The sequence below is a fragment of the Limanda limanda genome, chromosome 14 (genome assembly GCF_963576545.1).
Source record: "Limanda limanda chromosome 14, fLimLim1.1, whole genome shotgun sequence".
In the NCBI taxonomy this organism is placed as follows: Eukaryota; Metazoa; Chordata; class Actinopteri; order Pleuronectiformes; family Pleuronectidae; genus Limanda; species Limanda limanda.
Window position 1 is genome coordinate 20,979,611 of NC_083649.1, and position 18,429 is coordinate 20,998,039.

The 18,429-nt window shown below is 41.7% G+C and overlaps 3 protein-coding genes across 4 annotated transcripts in view; 1 reads left to right on the forward strand and 2 right to left on the reverse strand.

Annotated features, from left to right (window-relative positions):
* Positions 1 to 2,454, reverse strand: part of mtmr4 (myotubularin related protein 4) — a 38,485-nt gene extending 36,031 nt beyond the window's left edge. The window contains exon 1 of the mRNA XM_061085461.1: positions 2,403 to 2,454. The gene's annotated coding sequence lies outside the window, so the exon portion shown is untranslated. The remainder of the gene's footprint in view (positions 1 to 2,402) is intronic.
* A 1,857-nt stretch (positions 2,455 to 4,311) lies between these two features.
* Positions 4,312 to 9,895, forward strand: hpda (4-hydroxyphenylpyruvate dioxygenase a). The gene is made up of 14 exons (XM_061085741.1): positions 4,312 to 4,374; positions 4,785 to 4,811; positions 5,030 to 5,092; positions 5,570 to 5,674; positions 5,774 to 5,816; positions 5,920 to 6,002; positions 6,767 to 6,856; positions 6,950 to 7,056; positions 7,747 to 7,824; positions 8,024 to 8,186; positions 8,405 to 8,476; positions 8,594 to 8,716; positions 8,804 to 8,920; positions 9,607 to 9,895. Exons 1-14 carry the CDS (start codon positions 4,372 to 4,374, stop codon positions 9,718 to 9,720), a joined length of 1,188 nt encoding a protein of 395 aa, XP_060941724.1. The 5' UTR covers positions 4,312 to 4,371; the 3' UTR covers positions 9,721 to 9,895.
* Positions 9,896 to 11,576: 1,681 nt separating this feature from the next.
* The window catches only part of LOC133019310 (E3 ubiquitin-protein ligase RNF43), a 78,985-nt gene continuing 72,132 nt past the window's right edge, over positions 11,577 to 18,429 (reverse strand). The window contains exons 3-9 of one of the 2 annotated variants that reach the window (XM_061085740.1): positions 18,224 to 18,298; positions 17,953 to 18,087; positions 17,402 to 17,503; positions 17,128 to 17,298; positions 16,403 to 16,505; positions 14,519 to 16,027; positions 11,577 to 13,905 (exon numbers count right to left, since the gene is read on the reverse strand). In XM_061085740.1, the coding sequence (XP_060941723.1) occupies positions 13,880 to 13,905; positions 14,519 to 16,027; positions 16,403 to 16,505; positions 17,128 to 17,298; positions 17,402 to 17,503; positions 17,953 to 18,087; positions 18,224 to 18,298 (2,121 nt within the window). In that variant the 3' untranslated portion in view covers positions 11,577 to 13,879. Of the gene's footprint in view, positions 13,906 to 14,518; positions 16,028 to 16,381; positions 16,506 to 17,127; positions 17,299 to 17,401; positions 17,504 to 17,952; positions 18,088 to 18,223; positions 18,299 to 18,429 lie in introns of both variants that reach the window. The other variant, XM_061085739.1, reaches the window with a different exon arrangement.

Genomic DNA, 18,429 nt, shown 5'->3' on the forward strand with positions numbered 1-18,429 from the left:
AAACCTTGAAAAGAACAGTGTGTGTGTGTGTGTGTGTGTGTGTAGGATTTTAGGGGGATCTACTGGACAAAATGTTTTCACCCCTGTCCGTGTGTTTGTAGGTTGGTTTGCAGGATTACACAAAATCAACAGAACCAATATTCATGACATTTTGTGGAGGGCTGGGACATGACCCAAGGAAGAACCCATTACATTTTGATGGCCAGAGAAATGAGGAGGCGGATCCATTAACTTTCTTTCCTTAACATTGAGAGATAGGACATTTTTTTAATTTTCATTGACTTCTCAAAGAATAATTCATGAATCATAAGAAAAAAATCTGTAAAGTTTAGAGGACTCATTTGACTGTTTGCAATTTAGTCCAAGTCCAAATGAAAATCTGGATCTGGTGAATTTAAATGTGGTTTCAAGGGAGGACTGTTTAGCCTTGGCAGTAGGTGCCAATCTAGTTTATCATGTTTTCTTTTGTGTATAAACATCACGTTGTTTTCACTGCCTTAAAATTAACCTTCGAAATGTACATGGTAGCACGACCTCTTCCAAGGAGTCGGATGTTCACATGCTTTGTTTGCTGTGTGATGCTGGGGAGGTAATGTGCAGGGGGTTTATCAGAGGTTGCTGGCTGAGAATAGCTGCTTGCTGTTGCTGGAGACTGGGGTAAAGAGAAACGTGACGCTGTACCATGCACTGTGTACCATACAGTACATTTGTGCTCTGACAAAGCAACAAACCAAAACAGGTCAAAATCCCTGCAAACTCTTAATTTAGTTCTTGATCTATCCAATTGGTGCACATTATTAGAAACCATACATTTTTCAAAAGATTCAGAAATAGCTCTTTCCGTAAAAAAATCACTTTGTCTAAAAGAATAATCCAAGATTTTGTCCCCTTCATTTACTCAGTCTTCATATGAAAACACAAACATACACTGACTCAAATTACAATTTGCAATCATTCTGCTTTAAAACGATTCTGAAGAAATAATACAGATGGAGCTAATAGGAAATTCTTGAGAAAATGAATGACACACCAGAGACTGCAGCTCGTGTGAGGTCAAATTTACCATGTGATTTTTGTAATTAAATGTCTTGGCAAGACTTGGCGTATTAATAAAAAGGTATCTACCACACCCACCTCTGTATTATGCAATACGCATGCTTATGCATGTCAAATCCTGTGTGTACATAGGGACTGCTGTGCTCTGTACATGATACTGGTTCATTAAATGGTAAATTAGTCTAAATTGTATGACCTTCTTAGATTATTAAAAACTAGTGTGATAACTCCCAGAGTTTTCTGCTTAATGAAGATTTCACTCAATACCAGTCATATGCCTCCATGAAACACAGCTACAGTGTATGCTTGTAATTATTCAAGAGAGGTACTGTAATATTAAACCGCATTAGTTTGAAATGTTTCATAATCCTTATCTCTCTTCATTTAGTTTTACTTCAGTCACGTGTTCAGCAGCTGAATTACTGATAATGTCAACTTTGAACTGAAGTTGTACTTTAGTTACTTGCGTTGATTTAAAATACAATAAATAAATCAATAACTTTTGCTATCGTGACAGCAAGTTTATCTTTGTTAAATAACCAAAATAGAACAAAGGGAAAAAAAACCTGGTAGCATCAAAAATATATGATGGGCTTCACTATTTTCACAATATCAGTGCAAATGATTAAACAAGAAAAAGGCCATTTACATCTAAAGTGAAAAAATAAATGTCTGATTCCATAACTTTGTGGCCATTCGTGTTGATAAACCATGACTAAAGCTACATTATGTGGATCAACAGAGTTGTTAGATAATAATCAGAAATACTATAGTAAATAGTAAATGAAGCATCGACAGTAGCTGTGATGAGAGGACTTTTGCAATACCAGTTCCCTTTTCTCACTCCACGGTGATTTCCACTGATCTAAAAACAAACAATTTGAAATGTTCCATCCTCCCACTGCACTGCTCGCTCCTCCGGGCAGAGAATAACAGGTGACAACACAACAGGTGTTAACGACCTAACACACTCAAAGTTTAAAGTCGTGCTGAAATGGGGAAAGTGAAAGTGGACGACAGCCTCAGCACACACATGTCCCACGTAGAGTGGCGGCTCGCTGACAAACCGAAAGTGTGTGTTGGAGTGTGTGTGTGTGTGTGTGGGAGTGTGTGTGTGTGTGTGTGTGGGAGAGAGGGCACTGTTTGCAAACGTTAGCATCCTGCTAGCTACCGGTTAGCACCACTATTAGAAGCTAGGGTGTAAATTCCGCCCTTTTTCCAACAGGAAACGGCAAAACGACTTAATGTTCAGATGTCCAACACATGTCTGACAACCCGAGAACATGTCAACCGCGATATATTACACACAAGTTCGCTTATTTTAAAAATTAAACCGAGTTACTCACTCAGAAAGAATCAGCTGACACAACGGTGACTCAGTAGACTACGACACTTCCGCATTCTTGCGTGATGACTATAGCGGCAACCAATTGTCGGGAAGGAGACTCAACCGTCTGGTCCAATGGCGTTAGAGAAGGCGCACCGGCCAATGAGCGTCACCAACAGTCGAGAGAGCGGCTTGCACACACCTACAGCACAGCCAATCAGGTGCCAGAAAGCTCCTGACGCGCACCAATGGAAAATCACAGCGCGGCACAAACCGGGCGCACACACGTACATTGAGCGGAGAGTGCGCACGAAGAGTTGTTTCAGGTCAGCAGGGAGCTCGAATCCTGTGAACAATTCAAAAGTTAGTTTCAGTTTTCACACAAGACCAAATGGAGAAGCGTGAAAAGAGAAGTGAAAATGACATTTAAAGGTCCTGACAGAAGGACAATACATTTGAATGGCGGATCAAATCAGCTTAACCTGCTAAGAGCACTGATCTGAATCTGAAGCCATTAATAACCGATCAATCCAACGTGAGAAAATGATATCACAACATCTTTTTTTATATAATTGATTAGCTGTCGAACAAGCAAATAAATAAACATTCCAGTTCACATTGTTTGATCTAACCTGATGATCATCTGTGTTTAATTGCTGTTTTGGATCACGGTAAATAAAAAAATCTGTTAGATAGATCTATTTAGATATCTAAAGAACTTACACTGAGTTTTGGGGGGATTTTGGTTGGATTTCTGACATTGTGAACCAAAAAGTCAGTGTTTAGATCGATCAATGATCTGATCACTTCATGGTTTGAATTTCCATGACTAAACAGTATTCATGTGAACGTCAACAACACCCGTCTGTAGGATTCTGTTTAAGCTCCCTCACACAGACAGAGGACTGAATGTGTACGTTGTGCAGCTGACATGCCCATGCAGTTTACAGTATACTGTCACTGGGGCAAGACACTATTTCTGTTCAGCAGCCTTGTCTATCACAGCCTGGGCCTGACCTCACATGCTCCCCTGCACCAGTCAACAGCCACACAGCGGCTCCCCTCCTTGTTCCCTATGTTTGCACAGCAAGGAAAATATTTGACTCTCCTAATGTAAATGTTATTATTACCTGAAATCACATACAGATTCAGCAATGTTCAGAATTATGCTGCAGTTAATCTGAGTGATAGATCGTGATTCACTTGTGATCACAGCCCTCAGTGTGTAAATGATTCGTGATTAAAGCATCTTTATTACATTTATTCATGATTAATAATAAAAACATGCAATTCACAGGAGTAGTACAAACTGTTCATATCCAGCTAGAAAAGTTGTGCCTCTTGTACACAGTGACCTCACAGTGCATGGCTGCTGATCTACTTCTATTTATGGTGGTTATATTAGACAGGGTTGCTCCCTCTGGTGGTGGAAGTCAGACACCAGAGAAGTAGAGGGTTTGCCCTGATGAACAACATGAGTATTTGTCATTTTGTATCCTCAACACTTTTACTTCTGAACTTTTAGCTCAGTGTAGAACTCTCAGGTCAGAGTACGTGCATTTTTTTCTCCATACTTCAATAAGCTTTTTTTACCTAACATTAAAAATGCTTCACCTGATCTGTATTGCATGTTCACTTATGAACAAGAGGTATATGAAGTATCTCAGACAAGACTTCCCAAACTATTGTGATTGTAGTGTCTGTATTTCAATGTTTTCCCTAAGCTGTAGAGTCTCCCTCGATATGAGAATGGAGGCTCTGAGGACACTTCAGACACTAGAGAGAGAACCCCAAACAGGGGCCACTGCTGTGGATATTTGTAGCTCGAGTGCAGCGAGGAGTGAGGAGGTGGACAGGTGGGTGTAGATCCCGAAGGACCAATCACAGCTGGACGTCAGGTCAGTATTTATCTGCACAGCCTCAGGCAGGACTCTGATTTTGATATCTCTTTTTCTTTCTCTTGACTGTGGCCCATCTGTTATCACAACATGGTAAGTGACTTTGGCATTATCACATGCAGGTGTAATAATAATGCTAAATATTTTTTAAATTATATTGTATAGTACCTTTTATAGAATATCTGCAGCTCAAAGTGCTTACCATACAACATAGATACAAATAAAAACATGTTTAAATGTAATTCAGAGAACAGATTAAGGTAATATAAGAACAAAAAGAAATCAAATTGAAATGCATAGAAGTCTTAGAGTTATGATGAGCAGGTGCCTTCTGATGTAAGACGTAGGATTGTTTCTCAGCCAAGTAATTTAGGACATAATTTGATTTTCACTGGATAATAATCAAAGAACTCACATTAAAGTATTAGATCTGTCTGCTGCAGGTTAGTCTGAGCAACTGCTGATGAAATCATGATGAATAACATTCTTTTCTTTCTTTTCAGACCAGCTACACAGATAAAGGGGAGAAGGTAAAATTAAAACTGCTTCTGAAGGAGTCTGGTGTGTGGTAATAGTTTAATGTGCAAACTTGACCGTTCTGTCAAGTTACTTGTTAAACGCATTGTATAAATCATATTGTTTTGCAGAAGAAACGCCTGAAACATTAACAAAGAATAAATAAGTCATTTTAAAAAATCCTCTAAAACACATAACTACTGATTTCTTCTGTTGTGCTTTTGTCTTTCAGCATGAAAGGGGAAAGTTTGTCAAGTTTCATCACCTCACCTTCTGGGTCGGCAATGCTAAACAGGTCAGTATGCAAACACTGACATCAGCTAAACAGCTGAGCGTTCACTTTGTTTGTCAGCTGTGACATTGTCATGATCTCAGTGCAATCAAAGCTAAATCTATTAGGCAATTTATTCATTTTTGGATTTGGACACACTTTTTAGAATCAAAATTAAGTCCAAAAATTAATTTAAATAGTTGTAGGAATTTGTATATTTACAGAACATCTACAGGTTTTGGTTTGTTAATTATATAATAATTCTTAATGTATTTCCCATATGAAGGTTTTGTATCTTTAGCATGTGAAACTTTTTTTCCCTTGCTCTGTTTCTGCTCTTGTTTTTCATTAAGTCACAGTCTGCATTTTACAGCTCAAGAAAATCACACATCCAGGGCTGGTTGATTGACACATTGATAGATACATGTGACAGTGTGTCTCACTTTGTAAAATTCCATGAGAAATGCTCTTCACATTAAAGACATTCTGATCACTTTGCAGGCGGCGTCGTTCTACTGTGATAAAATGGGCTTCGAGCCTTTCGCCTACAAGGGTCTGGAGACAGGCAGCAGAAAGGAGGTGTCTCATGCTATCAGACAGGATGAGGTATATGCAGTATAACATGCTAATAGAATACTACACACTCACAAGTGATTTTACAGTTTTATCTAAATCTTCTCTTCCATCTTCTCTCTCTCCTCACAGATAATATTTGTGTTTGAATCTGCATTGAATCCTGGAAATGAAGGCGAGTTTTCATATAAGAACACATGAGACTATATGAACATAACATAATAATATATGAAGCATATACATGTCTGAGTTTCTGAATATCTTTCATCTTTTCTCAGAGATGGGAGAATACTTCATTAAACACGGAGACGCAGTCAAAGACATCGCTTTCCAAGTCGAGGACTGTGACTTCTTAATCAAGGTACACTGATTCAGAGGGCCCGTGTTGGACGGTGATGTGCTGGTGGATGTTGTACAGGAGGAAGTAGAATTAGAGAAAGGTATCTCATTGCAAGAAGCAGTTATGATTTTCATAGTTTCATTTTGTTTCACAGTTCTGGCCAGTGTGTTTTCTGGAACATTATATACTACATAGTTCTAGCTATTTTACACAGTTTGTCAAAGAAGCACTTAAGTATTTTAATTTAATTAGAGTAGCAATACCACAAGGTAGAAGTACTCCCTGGAAGTGGAAGTTTTACTTAAGTAAAAGTACAAAAATGTATACCACTCAATGAAACTTCTTTTGAGTTTTAAGTAATAAGTAATAATAAAGTAATTGGTGTAGGTACTGGACTCGAGTCTCACTACATATAAACGCACTTACTTCTATTTTTTTAACATCTAAATCCTTGAAACAGAGGTAAACATGTTGATGTGGTAACATGCTCCACTAAAGCGCAGCCTTGATGTCTACTGGTTGATGTGATGTCATCAGTTCAGTCGAGGTCAGATTGCACGTTTGGATAAACTCTCTGTATTGACCCTCGGTTTCACAAAGAAACACAATTACTACTGATTTCATGCAAGGATCTACAGCAGCAGCAGATCACAACCTGCACTGAGCAGGGAGATATTCTGTCCCCGGCCACAGGAGGGCTTCCCGGAGCTGCGTACACACAGAAACACAGAGTGCCAGTATTCTTCTGCTTATCTGATCTGATCCCAACACCCCTGTGCTTACAGACAGCTAAAGAGCGAGGAGCTGTGGTCGTCAGGGAGCCCTGGGTGGAGCAGGACAGCAATGGGAGGGTCAAGTACGCTGTGGTTCAGACGGTACGTAAAGACTGACGCACATGAGAGAGTCTCATGTAAATACACACATGAAACTGGAAATGATTAATTATTGTGTCAATGTTTGGTCCTCAGTATGGAGACACAACACACACACTCATTGAATACCTCGGACCCTACAAAGGCCTTTTCTTGCCCGGCTACAGAGAGCCTCTGTTCAGGGATCCTCTGTTAGCCACACTGTGAGTCAATAACATTTTACTATCACATAAAACGTAAATAAAATTTATTTTAGGGACTTTTCAGTATAAATTTGTAGCAAACAATTAAATACGTTAACATACCTTGCCTTAATACCTCCTCTTCAGTCATACTGAAATCATTGTAAAACTCTACTCAGAGTATACGTAGCAATACTACAATGTCAAATACTCAAATTACTACTTAATATATTAAAATATTATATAAGGTTAATATTAATATTTAGGTTAATATTAATAATATTAATATATTTTTACTATTATTATATTTTTAATATTAATATTAGGCTAACTTTACCCAGCATCCATGGCTGGAAAATCAATCAATCAATCAATCAATCAATCAATCAATCAATCAAACCCAAGGCAAGAATGTATGTTTCCATGTTTGTGCTATTTTGTTTACTAATAATATGTGTATGAGTTATTTTTTCTTTCAATGTTGTTATTTTTCAAGTAGTAGAGTGAATGTACTTAGTTACTTATCACCACAAGTGTACTGGTCTAATTTGGCCTGACCTGCTGGAAAGTGTACAATGCTCGGTTGTTAATAATTGAATAGTGACTCAATAATGAATGAATAGTGACTTTTATTTTGTTTCTTTTTTCGATTTTACACAAAAACTGGTCATATAAAAAACTCAACTGTTCAGTGTTTTTCTATCTCTGCAGTCCACCAGGAGGTTTGAACTTCATTGATCACATTGTGGGAAACCAGCCAGACGACCAGATGGTGCCAATTTCGGACTGGTAAGAATCCTGTTTGAGCGCACGTACACACTCGACAGCCAGTGGGGGACACGTGGGGTCAAGAGGAAAAGCAAACACTCCGCCTCTGTCTCAGGGTCAAACCCGACATCACTGGTCAGCGACAGTAGAGGACACATTCATTTCCAAATAAGTCCCAGTTAGCTTATCATCAAATCCTCTGCTGTTCTCCAAACTCCAGGTATCAGAAATGTCTGATGTTCCACCGGTTCTGGTCAATAGATGACAAGCAGATACACACACACTACAGTTCACTGAGGTCCATCGTGGTGTCCAACTATGAGGAAACCATCAAGATGCCCATCAATGAGCCGGCCATGGGGAAGAAGAAGTCACAGATTCAGGTTTGACGTCAGCTCGTTTCATCAATACAGCTCATTAAACACTTATATCGCAGCAGTTACTTCAGTTAACTGGTCCTCGGGGTCCACATAAGTTCTCATATCTGGATCCATGGGTCCAGGTAATTGTGTTTTGTGACATTAGAAATTGTGACACATCCTGGTTTACAGCTCTGCCGCAGTGGCATTGTCAGCCATGTCCCTCTTGTCCCTCTGCACAGGAATATGTGGACTATAATGGTGGAGCAGGTGTTCAGCACATCGCCCTCAACACGTCAAACATCATCCTAGCTGTGAGTCCCCCCAACGTTTAATCATCATCAAAAGTTGATCCACAGACTTCATCTTCGCACATCCTCCTTTACATCTACAAGCAGAGGCAAGTTTAACTTTTATATTTCTCAAAACAGATCGTGAACCTGCGAGCCCGAGGGATGGAGTTCCTCGCTGCGCCTGACAAGTACTACGACAACCTGCGGGTGAATCTCAGAAACGCCAAGATCAAGGTGAAGGAGGACTTAGACCGTTTACAGGTGAGTAAGTGTCAAGTTGCAAATGATTCACAGGCCTTTTTTTTCCCGCTCATGTTGTAAATATAAAAAATCTGTTTCTTTTTAAAGGAATTGAAAATCTTAGTTGACTTTGACGACAAGGGCTATCTCCTCCAAATCTTCACCAAGCCTGTGCAGGACAGACCGACCCTTTTCCTGGAGGTCATTCAGAGGAACAACCACTTTGTAAGTGACCAGTTATGAAATCCACAGGTAAACCAGAGAATCTGGGGGGAAAGCCTTTTTAGCATTTCATCGCCTCACTGATGGGACTCACAGGCCTGTGGTCTTGTTAAAGAAGCCAGAGGGGTCTGAACACCTGTTTCAAGCTCCCACCCAGTGTGAACAGAGTAACAGCAGCCCACTTGTAAAAGCTCAGTAAATCTATCACAGGCACAGATTAAAAGGCTCACATGCTTCTCAGCGAGGGGGATCTTTGGATTGTGTTGCACCCTGTGGCACTCAATTTATAACACCCGGCGCCCATTCTTGCTTGTCAGAACAGGCAGGTCTTGTCACTCTCCAGCGTTTCAGCCAGCCTCCAGATGTGGAGACAATGCATGAAAGTAAGAAACCGAATCCGAACCACCGCAAAGAATCTCTCAGAGCAACCACCAGCACTTGATCTTTTTGATTTCCTATGAAAATATTTACATGATTAATTTTGCGAGCTGCCGGCGAGCGCAGCTCCCCGTCGGAGGGGCCCATGTGGACGTTTGAACCCTGTGAGAATATTTATCCGCTGTTCGTGATCCAACATCAAAGTGGTGAACTGCGTCTGGGAGAAGATTCCCCAGAGCCATAAGGAATGACACAGAAGACGGCAGATCTCTGGGTAATTAGCCATCTGTGTGTGTCTGTTCTCTCTCCAGGGCTTTGGGGCAGGGAACTTCAAGTCTCTCTTTGAGGCCATTGAGAAGGACCAGGATGCCCGGGGCAACCTCACTGTGCTGACACCCCAGGGCCAGGCCGAGGCCTTGTACTGATGCTCATCCTGCTGCCGCCGCCAGACCGCACTGAGAGCATCAGATATGGATGTACCTTTCAACAACGCCAGCAGTATATCAAACACAGTCTTCATGTGACAAGCACCATCAGATAGGCTTAAAGCTGTCTGAAGATTTCATGCTGTATTGCTAAATAAAGAAACTCATGCCTGTGGCTTGTTGTCTGTTTGGAAAAAAAAGGCTCCGTATGTTAAAGGAAATACGCTTATTATGATATACGAAGAGAGTTATTGAGACAATTGACCCCACTGTCATGTCTGTATTGTGAATATGATATATCATCATTTTATACAACTTCCCTTTTAAAACTTGCTGTTTTAGAGAAGCTGCTGGGGCTTTATCACATTCGGATAGAACCAGGCCCTCTGTTTTTCCTGCTAGCAGTAGCTTCATCTTTAGCATAGAGACATGAGAGTGATATCAGTCTTCCCATTTAACACTCAAAGCTAGCGAATCAACATATTTCTCTTAATGTTAGCTTAAGGTTCAGTGTGTAGAATTTAGTGATAACTAGTGGTGAAGTTTCATGTTGCATCTGAATACCACTCACCTCCCCCTCTTCTTCCAAATATGAATGAAAACATGTGGTTGCATTCAGTTGTCATAAAAACTCAAAAGGTGTTTAGTTTGTCCAGTTTGGGCTACTGTTAAAAACATGGCCGCCGTCGTAGCGAGGACCCGCTCTTGATGTAAATATAAACTATTTAAATATAAAGGGCCCATTCGAGGGTCAAGAAAACAATTGGTACAATTTAGATTTTTATACACTAGTTAAAACATAACTATTACTAACATAACTAAATATAAATACTCTCTTTCTGCCAATAGATTCTTTCAACTAAATATTACACACTGAACCTTAAAACATGATAATGTTTTGAATGCAGGGATCGCTGTTGCATCTCTATCACTGAAACAAACGACTTTAAGTAATATTTTCTCTCAAAATGTAAATTCACTCATCATCTACTCTGCTTCGTGTCAGTCAACTTACAAGTGAAATGCTCTGTAAATTAGGCATTTTACTATTTAACTGGTTGGCATTGGGCATCACAAATATATTAGTGTTTGATTGTTCGATATGAAAACTTATACAACAATATTAACCTGGTGAATAGTGACAATACCTGAATGGATGAACAAAATAAAATAAAATTCTTCATACCAAATTTAGCAATTCCGTAGTTTCTATTTGTGGTCCAGGTAGAGATACAACTTTTCCATCTACAAATACAGGCAGAGTCTTATAACAGGTGAACACTGTGTCTCAGTTGAGTTACATGATGACTGTGTGTCATCTGAACAGATGTGTCAGTGCACCAGGTCTTATTTCAAAATAATTTATTTGCATATACTTGGAATGAAGACAGGTTGATACATCTGTGATGGCACTGGTCAGTTTCCACATAGGAACATTCAGTCTATACAGAAACCACTCTTTCAAACCTGGACAAAATGGATAAATATATTAGTAAATAAATATATTAGTGACATGTCACTATATTGAAATGTTCTATTATATATAAAATACAACACTATTTCATTTCTGTTTTTGTTGTTCTCGTTTTTGTACACAAAGTATCCAAAATATACTGACACATCCCTTAAAAGTTCTGGAGGGATTTGTTTTTACTCTATTAGAAAAGGCAGTTTCAGCTCATTATTCTTGCAAAACATAACAATACAAAGACATGAACGATGTACAGAGAAAGAATTAAATCACATCAGATATTCTGCAGCATCAGTAGATGCTATTATTACTATGCTGGAGGTTTTGGGATTGTTTTTAAATTAATACTAGTAGATTTGTTTTTATTTTACCCCCCCCCCCCCCCCAATATAAAATTTGCTATAACCAAAGTGCTGCTTGTGATTCAGTCATTTCCATCTCAGAGACTGTTTGGGCATAACAATGAAACTGGGATACTTTTGCTAGAGGACGCTGAGTTGATTCATTCAGAGTGAGGTATTATTTTTAAAGAAATGGATACGTTAAGTTCTGTGTGATTGTCCAAAAAGGATTTCCACTTCCAATTTAGCATGTCCCTCGTCTCAGTGAAAGTGCATTTAATTCTAAGATTTCAGGATGGGAATGAAGCAGGAAAAAAGGCACATCACCTGCATACTGTGTTACAAGGCCACTGTGTTGAAGATTTTGCGTCTTTGGTTAGACAGGTAAGAGCTTAGCGTGTTGGGAGTTTCCCGATTCAGGATTACGAACAGTTTTCAAAGAATAAGGCACATGGAAGACTTTAGTAAGTGCTACTGGTTACATTGCAAAACCCATGCGTTCTTAGTGTGCTGTTTGTGCTGAGCTAAACTCTATCTGCAGTCTGGCTGCAAAGGAAAATCCTTTCACATTTTCACTGAGCCTTTCAGGGAAAGTCCACGATAAAACTGAGATCCCAGTTACTCTGATCTCAGATTATTTAGTTGAGTACGTGCGTGCATTAAAACGTCTGTGGTGAAGCCAAATGTAAGAGAGCCATGTTTGATGGCATGATGATGGCTGACTTTTATCTGCATAATTTAAATGTACAGAGTCATTTTCTTGGAGCATGAGCAACGTTTTGTATTCTGTCAGTCTGCCAGAGGCTAAATGGGAACAGAAGGGCGACTTGGTAAAGATCTAAACATAGATTCTGTCATTTATGGCTTTCTAACATTTTAAAAACTATTTATCAGAATGTAAAACAATCTTTACTCAACACTGCATACGATTTCTTGTAATCTTCCTTTAAGCGCTGAAAGTGACTGGAAATGCACATTTACCTCGACAAAGGATTTTTCACCATTCTGGAAATCATTTCTGTGACTAACATTAATTCTTCCCATCTTTCCAGTGTTTGTTCCTGAGACATGTTCTCAGACTCGACTCATTAAAGTTTGAAATCATGGGTTAGGCACAGCAAGCTCTCATTAGACTGTTGCTAATGCAGACAGACTCAGCTGATGCCCAGGACTGTAAGGACCACTTGGCATGGCTTCACTCCATATAGTATTATTATTATATAATCACTGTGTGTTTTCTATGGTTGCAATTTAGAACATTTTTCTAGAGCTTTACTTGCTGGAAGACAGCGGGGGGGCATTGTGATGTATTGAGCAGCGGACATGATGTTGTCCTTCTGATGGGGTGGGGGGGTAACAGCACAGAAGTCACACATGTGATGAAACCAACAGAAATTATGCAAATGAAACAATAGCTTGTAAGGACAACAACATAATTCAGTCAAACAGGTTCATTTTGAAAGGTGAAAAAATTATTACAGGCTACAAAAAAAGAAAAAAAAAATGTTAAAAACAGCTGCCATTATTGAAATAATGAAAACAAGGCCCATGCATGGTTCAGCAACCTCAGTGAATGCTCATTGTTTGAGGGGCTGAGCATCAACCTTTCTCTCCATTTGGACAAGAGGATACCTTTGAGTTGGGTTTACGGGAGCTACTTGGTTGTGAGGAAAAAAAAAGGAAAAGTCACTACAGCAGTACCTTAAAAGACCCCCTGTGTGAGGTGTGTTTAGGAATCTGTGCTGAGGTAGGCTGGAGAGAAGAGCTTCTCTCAGCTGAGACTGGACTCAGCGAAGGAAGAAGAGGAAGAAGTGAAAGTTAGTACCTCAAAGATAAATCAGTTTGTAATAGAGTGAGTGATGCAGAGGTGGAGTCTCACTTCATGAGGGCTCCACACCCAAAGCAAGGATCATTCGTTAGATGACACTAAGGAGCATGGAACTTGTGATTTCATGTCAGAAATGACTATTGTTCCTATAACTGATGAAAAGAAACACAGAAAAACAAAGAAAAAAAAACATTATTTCCCCTTTGTGGTGCATGAGCTGTTTCCCTAGTGACTCCCTCTCTCTACACATTTAAATCATTCACTGTATTCTGATATAAAACATCGTAAGCAAAATCTAATCCCAATAATTTCACTTTTAATGATAACCCAACTAAGTCAGCTAAAAGCACATTTCGGCGTGCGAGCGTTGAATCCTGGCGGGCAAGCATCGGGGCGTCATCTGAAAGAAAAGGCATTGCGGCGGAATCATGTGGAAGACATGAGAGCGATTGGCCAATGAGAGGCTTGTCCATTCTGGCTCCTGTGTAGCAGCGTGATAATGGGGATGCAACAAGTTTGTCAAACACCAGACTCCTCTTCTGATCCTGTGGACAAAGACAAAAGAAAGAAAAGTGAATTTACTGTTCTTATTGTTATTACAGCTATTCTAATTTACGAAGACAACCCTGCCTGCTACCTGAAACAGTCCACTCCAGTTTGCTGCAAAGCAAGTAGCTCACAATTCTCCCTGCCACACACACATTGCATTATGCCAGTACGCCCTCTGTGCACTGTTTTGATGTCATACTTGCTTACTGCTGCACTTCTCACCTGAAAACTATGCTGCTACTTTTGCTACTGTTGACATAGCTTTTTAAAAGCCACCACCTCTACCCTACATCCACCCAAAGACTCTGAGGCTACACAGTTATTGTTGTCACTCCCTCACTCTGTGCTGTGTTAAGCCTTCTGTTTCATTGTAAGGAGCCTAGATACCAAATATCAAAGTTCTACATACCCTACAGCATATAATAATCCTGTTGGCTAATTGAGGTGGGTTTAGCTCAGGAAAAAGGATTTTCATGTTCGACCACTTTTGGATGTAGTAAATTCATATTTCCCAAGATCTTTCAAGATGTGTTATTGAAGTGTGAATAAAAAAGAACTATCATTTGACACCTGGTCATGTTATTAAAGATAAATAAGTGAGACACCCACCCTGATTGTGGTGTAATGTTTGGCAGTATAAACAAATGTCTGTGTTGCAGTCAGCAGCAGGCCCGTGGTGGAGCATGCAGGGTGGCCTGTCCATAGAAGTCCCAGGCCCCAGTAGCTGAGGCTCTGAGCAAGCCTGCTGCACCCGTTTTTGCCACACAACATGGGGCCCGGCACAGCAAGGCCACTCCTCCATCCCTCCGGAGTCCAGAATGAGGGGCACAGGGAGCAAAGCTGGGTGCAGCTCAGGGGGAGAGCAGCAGAAGCCTGGGCCCTGGCCGTAGTGAATGTGGATGCTACGGTCATCCGGCAGATCCAGGCTCTGGTGGAAGCGAACAGAGGGGCCATCAAGCACACAGCCACCAACTCGCCCAAGAGGAGCAGGGGGGTGTCCATGTCCCTGGTGGCAGCAGTGGGGTTGGAGCTGTAAGGGGATTGGGGACATCAGGACAGCAGGTCCTGAGGGACTGCTGCGGTCATGGTCATGACGCTCTCCCTGTCCTGGGCAAGGCCGATCTGTGGGGTCTGGCTTTGGGCACTGGCAGGGACTGTGCTTAGGAGGGCACACAGGTGAGTCTTTGTCCAGGACAAGAGCAGCAGGCGCTGCAGCAGCAGACGCCCCCTGCTCCTCGTCCGAGCCTCTGCTCGGGCCCTGGCCGTGCTCCCCCTCCTCATAGTGGTGGTGTCTGTGGCGGTGGTAGTGGATGTGGCTGAACACAGTCTGTGGCTGTTCTTCAGGGCAGCCCGCTTTGTTCACCACAGAATCCAGAGACCTGGGCCGGGCTTGCGCACCAGCCTCTAGGCTGTTTCTCCGAGGGCCCCGCCCAGCACCTGGCCCATAATATACAAATGGATCGTAGTCACTACTCAGAGAGCTACGGAAGGTGGACCAGCTGCCATAAACTCCTTGCAGGGACACGTCAGTACAGTTAAGAACTGAGTCGCTGGAGGAGCCATGGCAGGGCCCTGAGCTGGAGTCACTTGCTGGCCCGTCAGCCAAATATCCACTGCGTTCTGTGTGGTAGCTACCACCTGAGCAGCTGCCCTCGTCCTGCCGACCGTGGGCAGGTGCTCCACGGGTCTGAGGCGTGCCAGAGGCAGCGTGATGCAGTCTTGAGCAGGATGCACTGCGCTGGGTCGGACAGGACGAACGATAGTTGGGGCAGGAGCGACGAGGCGTGTAGTGGTGAGTGGACATCCTGCAGTTACCTCCAATCCTGTGGGGCCTTCCGGGACCCTCTACAGGAAGGCGGTACCCACAGCCAGAGCCAAGTGGCCTGCTGGTGAGGAAACGCAGAGTTTGCGTGTCCATGGGAGAAGAGCCACTGTAGTGGCCCAGAGAGGGATATGGTCCAGAGGGTCCTCGAGGATAGTGGGGCCTCATAGAGAAGGGGATGGCATGTTGAGGGTAAGGGTGGTTGTGTGGGTTGTTGTAGGTCTGAGGGTGGAGGAAGCCTTGACTCTGCTCTGGACTCTGCTGGAGTCGACTCCTCTGGGGCTGCCGCTCTGTCCCTGTGGATCACAGCAGCAATTAGAATCAACACAATACTATACACCTACAACAGTAACCTCTACTTATAGAGCAACTATCAAGATTAAGTTCACAAATGATTTGAATCTCAGTAAAACGTCTAAAGCAAACCTAAATTGTCACTTACAAAACTGTGAACATATTTAAAAAAATGTATTCTACATTTCAACACTAAGCATTTAAGCAAAAGATCATTAATATTCTGCCTTTTTATATCATTTTGAAAAGTGTCATGATTTGTTGAAAACTTATCTTAATGCATTTATTGAAAACATACATATCCTTGCAGTCTACAGTTTGATGGGGCTTCTTATTAAAAAAACGAAAAACTTAACTGTAAATATGCTTGTCCTCACCCATGATGTTGTGCATGCAGAGGGGACAGGTGCGGTGCTGCACCAGCCAGGGGTCGACACAGTCTTTATGGAACTCATGAGCGCAGGAGATGATCCTCAAGTGCTGAGCGGAAAAGGAGACAGAAGTAAGATTTAAAAATATGTGACAAAAACAAACTGCACATGTCAATAAGTAAGTAGAATGGCTCTCAGATGAGCGCATAACTCTGCCATGGCGCAGCAGTTCCCGTAAAATCTACACCAAATCTATCATGTTCATAGACGTAGTTCTAATACTACTGAAAAACTGTCGATTCCCCACTGAATCCACATTATCTCAGTTACACAAGGGTGTTAGTTATAGGCTGAAAAAAGCTCACCCTCCACTTTTACATTGAAAACATACAGATATTTATTTGGATCAGCACACATACATGAATCAGTTCCCTAAATATGCCTGATTATATAGTCATTAAGTTCAATGTATCATTCACTAGGATATTGCCGAAAATGTCCAGTCTTTCAATGTTAATGATTAAATAATTTTAAGTTATTCATGCCAACATTTTATCAGATCTTTCGTGCCCCAATGAACCAAGTTTCGTGGAAATTCATTCAGCAGCTTTTGCATAATCCTGTAGTGTAGACAAACAAACAAACTAACAGACAAGCAAATGGACAGGGGTCAGGACATAACCTCCCTGGTGGAGGTAACTAACCACAGACATGTTCCTCTCTCCTCTTACCTGCCCGTCCTGGAACTCCTCCAGACAGATAGCGCAGACGGGGCTGGAGTTGGAGCTGCTGGCTGAGCCCCAGGCCGCCCGGTGCCGCTGCGAGCCCGAGCAGCCCTGAGAGCTGTAGGTTTTGGTCTCCAGGCGATTGATGGCCCGCATGGTCTGCTGGTGGACAGAGTCCTGCACGCAAGAAGGGGAGACTTAGAAAAAAAACATTGAAAGACCTCCAACTGAGCTGCGTCTGTAAACTTTATACTTCTTCTGATGCTATTGTTTCACTCACCCAGGTCCTGTTGGACTTGCACTTGTAACGGAAGGCAAAGATTAAGACGATGGTGAGAATAGCCAGGATGATGGTGAGCAGGATACCCATGTCATAATGGGGCTGACAATGGAAAAAAGTTGGAAAAAGAGAAAATATGTATAAGAGCAAAGCTGACAGTTTTCCATAACTAGAATCTTAGTTTAGTTTTTAAGTTAAGAAAATCCTAGATATTGTAAATATACTCAGAACCCTTTAATGTGCATGCTCCTGGACTCAGGATATAAAAATCAAGTGCTGTCTCTGATCCTCTCCTCACTGGGCTTGATGGGCCATTTTCATCCTAACTCTCAGTCCACAATAAAGTCTGATGTATTTTACACCAAACCACCATTAAACACAGAGCCTCGAGTGGCCCCTCAGTTAACAGGACGTGAAATTTTCCCCCAGCTTCCTTTCTGTTCTGCTACTTCCTAGAGGGGTTTCTTCCTTATTCTTCTCCCAGCTGTCTAAAGGGGAAAGTCACAGCTCATGAGAGCTCATGACAGAAGGTTGTGTGTGGCGGCGCTTACCCATCGAGACTGTTCCAACTTGATCTCAATGCGAACTTTGGCCTCCTCATTCTTGTTGACCAAACTCATTAGCTCCTCCGCATCCTCGGCCTCCACCAGCACGACTGGTCGCGGAAGGGCGTCTGATTCTCGTAGCTGTGTGTGTCGTCCAGGCAGGTGTGTAAATGAGAGGAGAAACAAAATGAGTGTGGGAGAAAGTGGCCATCTTCTCAATGCTAAAATATCTAAAATGTTAATATTATTAAGGGTGTAGCTGTGGCTGTACACTCACCTCAGCAGCAGCATTGGCATCATCACTGACGTCAAAGATAACAGCTTGAGCTCCTTTGTCCAGCGCCATGCGAGCCTGAAGGAGACACCAGACGGGTTCATTAATTCCTGTGATCTTTGTAATGGACCAAAGTTACAGAAAACATTGCTCCTTGAGGGGTCAGTTGACTATACAGTGGACAGGTGATAAAACCTTGTGTCAGTGTC

Coding starts and splice junctions, on each gene's coding strand:
- hpda (XM_061085741.1), top strand. Junction 4,812..5,029: donor ACACAGATAAAGGGGAGAAG/GTAAAATTAAAA, acceptor TTTGTCTTTCAG/CATGAAAGGGGAAAGTTTGT. Junction 6,857..6,949: donor AGTACGCTGTGGTTCAGACG/GTACGTAAAGAC, acceptor TTTGGTCCTCAG/TATGGAGACACAACACACAC.